This window comes from Lactuca serriola, chromosome 5 (genome assembly GCF_051521515.1).
Source record: "Lactuca serriola cultivar US96UC23 chromosome 5, Lser_US96UC23_V15, whole genome shotgun sequence".
Lineage (NCBI taxonomy): Eukaryota > Viridiplantae > Streptophyta > Magnoliopsida > Asterales > Asteraceae > Lactuca > Lactuca serriola.
The window spans coordinates 211,174,963-211,183,722 of record NC_136412.1 but is presented as its reverse complement, the minus strand read 5'-3'; the positions used below and the strand labels follow the sequence as shown (position 1 = coordinate 211,183,722).

At 30.3% G+C, this 8,760-nt stretch overlaps 1 protein-coding gene across 1 annotated transcript; it reads right to left on the bottom strand.

Annotated features, from left to right (window-relative positions):
• Nucleotides 1-3,129: 3,129 nt before the first annotated feature.
• LOC145050137 (uncharacterized) lies at nucleotides 3,130-3,926 on the bottom strand. The gene is made up of 2 exons (XM_078998432.1): nucleotides 3,734-3,926; nucleotides 3,130-3,644 (listed from the first exon to the last, which is right to left on the bottom strand). The coding sequence occupies exons 1-2, from the start codon at nucleotides 3,924-3,926 to the stop codon at nucleotides 3,130-3,132; spliced, it is 708 nt and encodes a 235-aa protein (XP_078854558.1).
• Nucleotides 3,927-8,760: the final 4,834 nt, after the last annotated feature.

Here is an 8,760-nt window from a genome sequence, read left to right as displayed (position 1 = left end):
GGAATCGATATGAACCACAAACTGACGAAGCTGCTTCGGAAATTCCCTGGCAGCAAACGAGGATCAATAAAGACATTAATTGTGGGGAATGGAATAAGTTTCACCACGAACCTTCATTCGTAAAAGAAAGAACCACAAGACATTTTAAGTCAGGGGTAGTTATCTAGATAACAATGCCTAGGCGTGGTCCGACTATCATGAGGTATTATACCCCCAGAATTTACCTATCCCAGCATTGAACTTTGCCTAGCAGTGGCCTGGATACATGAGGTATTTCACCCCCAGACGCACCCTATCCAGCAATATAACACCAGACATACATATCAGTGGTCTATAACCGACACACTTTATTAGGCAGTCTACGAAGTTGCCTTAATTACTTCGTGAAAGAAAACGCTGACATATGAAGCTCGGTCGATTACTTCATAAAAGAAACGCTGACTCCAAAGCTCTCTCAAAATAAAAGTATAGGGAAATACTACTAGAGTACTCTCGTACGCTGCCGTAGCCGACACACAAGATTGTCAAAAAGACTTTGTACATGATAGTACTTCTGGCACATTATAGTACTCTGGTATGCGAAAGAATCGTACCCAAGAACATAATAGTACCCTGGCACAAGCAGCACCCAAGACACAGAGCATTGAAAAAGACTTCGTACATAAAATGTACTTCTATACGTAGGACGTACTCCACCGATCATCAATCTCACAACACACGTTCTCTTAATAAGAGGCTACCCAATGTCCAAACTTAATTGAACTAAACATCCCTATTTAAGTCTTAACTCATCACTAGGCAAGCCTACAATGCTTATAATCAATTTTCGATATTAACTCCATTTAGGCAATGCTAACTAGTGTATACTTAACACAGAGTTTTAAGTAATAATATCATATATTCACATCTTAAAACATATTGAACCATAACTGATTCGCACGTTGTATATCATCAAATATACCTAACCCGTATTTCGGACAATAACAAATACTTTACATACATATGTATATTTCATACTTTAGTCAATACACGTTTAAAATTCACGTTCCTAAAAGGGACTATACGCATGATACCTTATCGTATGAACACATAATTCAAAAATACATAATCCGTACTCTCAGATCTAAGATTTACCTCCTTACCTAATCCATATTCCCGGATCTAAAACTAACCTCTTGATTTGATCCACACTCTCAGATCTAAAACTAACCTCCTGACCTGATCCATACATCCAAATCTAAAACAAGTTTATCTCTTTACCCTTTTAACTTCTGGTCCATCCCATCTTTTATCACCTACCAACAACCTCATCTACTCATGTTCTACCCAACATATTTTTTTTTTAGATACAAAATACATATATAGTTTAATCATTAAAACTTATATAATTTATCCATTCCACAATCATCTCGAATAAACAACGATATATTATACACATAGCACGTATTTATAAAAAATACTTAATATTTATGCGTAAGAAGAAAGTGACTACACACTCACTTGATTAGAAGATGATCGGACAGCGTTACGACTTGTAGAAGTAGTATTCTTCGGTAGATCTGGGAGTTCTTCACAAAAACCGGGCTCCTCGCGGGCAGAGCTTCGGCTCAGGAATCTCACTTCCCGGGATCTTCGGGACTTCGGAACTTGCTTCGGGACTCGGGAATGATATCGGGGCTTCGGGATATAATTGGCACGTAAATCGAGGCAAAAACTAGAGAGAAAGGAAGAAAAATGGCAAAGGAATCGGTTGATCTGGGTTTCTATTTATAGGCTGCTAGGTCTGGGATTACGCTGGGCGTTCTTTATATCCACGTGTAGGTGAGATTATGCTCTACAACTTTCATTTATACTTCATTGGCTACTTTTGACTTTATTTTTATTATATTGTTTTTAGTAGGCCGGGACAGGAAAACTCCATTATAAATTCATAACTTCTTCATCCGACGTTAGTTTTCGCCTATCTTTTTATCGTTTCACTACAATTGATGAGATCTTCGATTCTCGTTTAGATTGTTTCGGATAAAAACCGCTCGATCTCAAATCGAGTATTCGGGCTGCATACTGTTAAGCTGGAACTTAGAAAAATCATAACTTCCTTATACGAAGTCAGATTTGGACGTTCTTTTTATGGATGCTCACGGTTTAACGAACTCTACGATTTTCGTTTAGATCGCTAAGGCGGAATATTGCTCTAATGTAAATTCACTATTTACGTCACGCTGTGTCGTGCCGGTTCTGTCGCAAAACTTCGACAAGTCATAACTTCTTCGTTATAACTCGGATTTCGGCGTTCTTTATATGCACAGAAACCTTGTAACATATACTATAACTTAGTTAAGATTATTCATTCTAAATAATCTTTCATCAAAAATCCATTTTTGACGACTATCGTCTCTAAATTGACTAGCCTGGATCTACGGGCGTTACATCATATCCCCATAACGTTATTAGTAATGAAGCTAGACTCATCATAAATCAAACCATATCCAATAGGGCTCTATATCTCCTTTCAGAAACACCATTAAATTGTGGTGTAATTGTAGTATCTAAATGTGAAACTATTCCACAATCTTTAAGATGATCGTTGAACTCGATACTAAGGTACTCTCCTCCGTATCAGATCGGAGAACATTTATCTTGTTGCCCAATTGATTTTCTATTTTGTTCTAATACCCTTTGAACTTTTCAAAGGTATTCAACTTATGAGTAATCAAATAAATATTACCATACCTTCTAAATTCATCACTAAATGTAATGCACTAGTGTTTACCATCCCTTGTGGTAGATATGAAGGGTCCACACACATTTTCTGTAGATGAGATCTAACAATACTTCACCTCTTTCACATGTCCCTGTGAATGGTGACTTGGTCATCTTGCCTAATAAACAACACTCACATACAACATTCGATTTCAAGTCGAATGATTCCAAGATCCCATTAGATTGGAGCAGGGTCGGTCCTAAAAATTCAAATACCAAGGACGAGGCAGAAAAAAAGGCCCTTAGGCCTTAATGTGCAATGAATTAAATTACATAAACTAATGTTATTTTAAAATGATGATAAACTTTATACCAATAAACATAGCAAAATCATAGTATTTAAATAATATTTACATGTTGTAACAGTTAACTGATAATCCGTGAAGGTCTCCTAGCATTCTTGATAGCAAATTGGTTGAGCAATTCTTCATAATCTATATTATCTAAGATTTCATTCTTGATAGATATCATCGCCAAACTGCTAAGTGTTTCTTGGGACATTGTGGAGCATAAGTAAGATTTCAATAACTTCAATTTTGAAAAACTTTTTTCTGCAGATGCCATCGTTAATGGAATAGTCAACATTTTTGTATATGCAATGCTTGCATTTGGGAAATAATCAAGTTCTTTCAAAAACTTCAAAACATCTATAAGGTTTCTAAATTCATTGGTTTCCAATGTCTCAATTAATTTCGACTCCGTATAAAGTTCCTCGACATTAATATCCAATCTTTGTTCAAACTTGAGTGCTTTTTCAAGACGTTGACAAGACGACTTAAGATTTTTATCTTCAATTCCCCTCAAATTATGTGGAAATAGAAAACCAAACACTTTGTCATACTCTTTGAATTGTTCAAATATTCTCTCAAGAGAAGAAATAGCTTGATCAACAATGTATAAGAAATAATTGACTCTGAAGTTCTCTTCAGGTGGAAATCAAACTTCTTTGCTACTTGAACGCTCATCAAACCTTTTTTCCTTTCAATCAAACACTTTTGTGGAAATATTGGATCAATACCCATTTCAATAGTTATCTCCTTAGCTTCATCAATCGCTTTTGAAAACTCAGTTTCTCTATAATCCTTGAAGTACCCTATCAATATGTTTATTTCTGTAATAGCATCAATAAGATGCATATCCTTTGATTGTAACTTCTTACTCATAATATTCACATGGTTTAGTACTTGATGCCAGATAACAGTTGATACCAAAAATTCAAACTTTAATAGCCTTTACACTCCTTGGTGTTTTCCTTTTATGTCCCATACATCAACAAGTTGTAGTTTAATAGCCTTTACACTCTCAACACCGCTTTCCCAACAAGTTTGACATAGTGACTTAAGACTCCAAGCTTTAACATTACCTTTCAGAATTTCCGACCTCTTAGTAGAATTTGCAAAGACAGTATAAATGCATTGGATAAATCCAAAAAAAGTTCTTTTCTTTAACATACTTGTTAGACATATCACATAATCTTAGATTGAGAGAATGGAAACCACAAGGAGTATATCTAAAAATATCTTTTGCACTCCTTGGTGTTTTCCTTTTATGTTTGCTCCATTATCATAGACTTGACCACGCATATGATCAATTTCATGACCAAGAGACTTTAACTCCTCAAGTGTAACATCAAATAGTCATTTTCCATAAGTATCATCAACATTCAAAAAACCTAGAAAGGACTGCTCAACAGTAACCGAATTATATGATAACTTTAAATACCTCACTAATATAGTGATTTGTTCTTGGTGACTTGAATCGGGAGTATAATCAAGTATGATTGAGTAGTACTTTTCTTCCTTTATCTACTTGATAAGTTCCTTTTTAATTTCTTGAGTTATCAAAAGTATTAGTTTGTTTTGGATCGTGTGCCCAAGATAATGCACATGAAGCTCATCATTTGTGACCCGCCGCACATGCTCTTTGATAACTGGGTCAAACTCTTCCAACATTTCAATGAAACCCAAAAAATTTCAATTACCTATTAAATACATTTAACAAATAAGAAGTGGAATCAGTCATAATAATTAACAAAAAGGTATTTGTTGGAATTTGAAAGAAATATACAATCCATAGTTACTATTTCGATAAAACATTTCATTCAATCCACAGAATGCTAAATTATGTTTAGCATGGAACTTTACTACTGTAATGCTTTCAAAAGGACTGGTTTCCAGTAGTCTCTTTCTTCCTGAAATTGCTCGTATTGGACTTTATCAATTGTTTCATACAAGTTCAATCTTTTACGCATATCAAACCGCTTATTCCTATTTATGAGATGAACCAATGAGAATTCATGTTCTTTAACTCTACTAGTAACATGGTGTCAATCTGAATAACCTTCATCACCCAATTTGCCTTTCGAAATACCTTTTTAAACACTTTACAACAAAAAGAAAATACCTTGTCGAGCTATTTAGAATATACTAGCCATTCTCTACCACACTTCTCCAAATTTGATAAAGTTCTTATATATAAAGCAGCATAAAATCGTCTGCCAGGTTTGTTATAGGGACCATACATAATACTAGTATCTCTTTTAGGAGATTTCTTTACCAAAAGTTTAATCTCCTCATTATTAAGTTTTTCCCACCTTCTTGGATCACATATATCAACAAGCTTTTTAATGGGCTATTGTTCTTCTGCCTGTTCTACTTTTACTTCAACATCTCTGTGGTGTTCAACATGTTCTTTAACATGCTATTCAACATTCTCTTCAACATACTCTTCAACAGGCTTCTCAACGAGTTGTCTATGGATAAACTTATCTAGAGAACCAATGTCAACCTTTCTCTTTTCTTCATCTAGTTTTCTCTTTTTACGTTTTTTACTATGTGATGGTTGTTTAGACTTCATCACTACAAGTTCATTACTTTCAACTTTCAATATTCATCTAAATACAATAAACATAATCTAATAATTTGACTTCAACATCTAATTTTCTAATATAATATGATTCACCTTTCAATAAGATTTTAGAAATTATACATGAAGTCATTCTGTTATATTTCAACATTAATTTAAATAGAATTTCAACATATCAATCAAACAAATAATTTTACATTTCAGATTATAGTTACAATTTCAACATTCAAATAAACAATTTCAGATTTCATATTTTAATCGCCATTTCAAAATTTCAGTATTCAACATAATTAAAAAATTCAATTATAAAAGCGATTACCTGATATAGTGATATCAATTTTGAATGGTTGTTGGTCTGCTCACTGTTGGGTCGTGATCGACAATAACCGATGCATAATCAGTCGATGGAGGCTTCCTTTTCTATTGGAAAACGATTTAATAATCGGTAATCACTAATTAGCGAATGCCTAACCTATTTCCTTTAGCCTTTAGTTCAATTGTTTGTATGTATGTTCGCTGCCTTGTGAGTTCTTTTGCCGACAGACAAATGGCTAATGAACTATCAAGATTTCGATAATTGGGTTGCTTGAAATTTAAGATGCAAACTTAATATACTATAAAAAAAATTGGGCCCCTTGAAAAACCATGCGCTGTGTGGAGGCCCTTCTTGTCCCCCTTGACACCGACTATGGATTGGAGCTTGGCTATACATTTCTTATTTATATGGCAAGGTGACAATGTCATAAGTATGATTTATCTAAGTTATCAAAAGAGTAAATATTTAAGTTAACATTGCTATTATTAGAAACATTAACAACACATTCATGTATGTTTGTGCAAGGAGAAGCTTTAATCATTAAACAAACATTTTTATAAACTAAAATATCACCTTTCTCATTATCAAATGAAATCTGAAATCCTTGTTTTAACAATGCATGAAATGAAATAATATTTAGAGACATCTTCGATAATTAACATCAATTAACTTAACTAATCAAAACTCCACTACTATGCATCAGCTCGGACCCTCCAACCATCGATACATATGACGTTTGTCTATTATATGTTATACTTTTAACAAGACATCATTTTATCTAACACTTTCGGTTAATGACAATCAACAATGCAAAGAAGCGGTCAGTAAAAAGGACACTCATTCAACAGTTATTTTGTAAACCGTTTCATTATAACTCTCTTATAGCATGGATTCATGAACGAGACTTACTCTTGATTCAACTAACAATGTATTAAATCTTCTAATTCTACATATACTATATATAAAAAATTATAATTATATGTATGGTGTATTCTAAACAATTTAAAATTTTTAGGTTTAATCAATTTAATTCAATTTAGCTTTTAATTAATCAATTTTAAACCAATTTTATATATATATATATATATATATATATATATATATATATATATATATATATATATATATATATATATATATCAACTTTGATTTGTATATGTACTTACCAATAACCTTAGCTTGTTAATCTATTAACCGACTTCTACGAATTATATATATATATATATATATATATATATATATATATATATATATATATATATATATATATATATATATATATATATATCTCTTATAAAGTTAATAGTTTTCCTTGAACCTCATGCATTTGAAACTCCCATGTATTTTTCCTTTCATCACATTCATTTGAAACTCTCATGACTTTTCAGTTTCTTTCTATTAATAATTATAATTGGTTAATACGGTTAAATAAATATCAAATCTCAAGTGTAATCATATATAAACTAAATTTTAATATTAAAATAATATATTTACTTCTACTTATAAAGTTATGTTTTTAACTTTTAACATATTATACTTACTTTATTAGTGTTAATATATTGTTGGATGTAAACCATTATCATTTTAATGATATAATTTTGGAACAATTTGTATAAATACTTAAATTATTAATTTAAATATAACATTATAGTGTCAACTTAAATATAAATTTTAGTTTACCTGAAACAACCCAAAAAATATTTTGTAAATAGTTAAAAGTAATAAATTGTAGTGTCTTTCTAATAATGATTATAAGTTGGTTAATAAGGTTAAATAAATATCAAACCTAAAGTGTAATCATAAATAAACTAAATTACAATTTTAAAATAATATCTTTACTTCTACTTATAAAGTTATGTCTTTAACTTTTAACATATTATACTTAATTTATGAGATTTAAAATATTGTTGTATGTAAACCTTCATCCGTTTAAATCTATAGCTTTTGAAGAGTTTGGACAAAAATACATAAATGATTAATTTTAATATAGTATTAGAGTGTTAACTTAAATATAAATTTTATATCCACTTAAAAAAACCAAAGAAGATTTTGTAAATAGTTAAAAGTGATAAATTATGGTGATAAATGCAAAAACTAAACTATAATCTCAATTTAATTAAAATATTTCCTAAATATATTTTATAATCGTTAAAAGTTTTTAATAAGTATCTTAAAATAACTTACAATAACAATAGTTAAAAATAACTCTATATAAATGATTATATTGTTATATTTAAAATCAAAAAACAACGTTTGATGTTTTAAATAATTATAATGATAGAAATTAAAACAGTAAACAAATAAATTTTAAAAAATTAATTAACAATGATAACAACTATAAGTAACATTAAATTATATATTATATTTAAGTTTATTCACGTGTAATTCGCGGCTAGAAGACATTCAAACTATTGAGATAATGCAGTTATAATAGATGTATATATATATATATATATATATATATATATATATATATATATATATATATTATCATATAATTCAAAATAATCAATATATCATATCATATCATATCATATCATATCATATCATATCATATCATACTATACTATAAAGGAAACATTTTTCCTTTCACCACATTTATTTGAAACTCCCATACATTTTTTCCTTTCACCACATTTATTTGAAACTCATTTGACTTATCAATTTCTTTCTAATAATGATTATAAATTGGTTAGTAAGGTTAAATAAATATCAAACCTAAAGTGTAATCATATATAAACTAAATTTCAATATAAAAAAATATATTTACTTCTACATATAAAGTTATGTTTTTTTTTAACTTTAAACATATTATA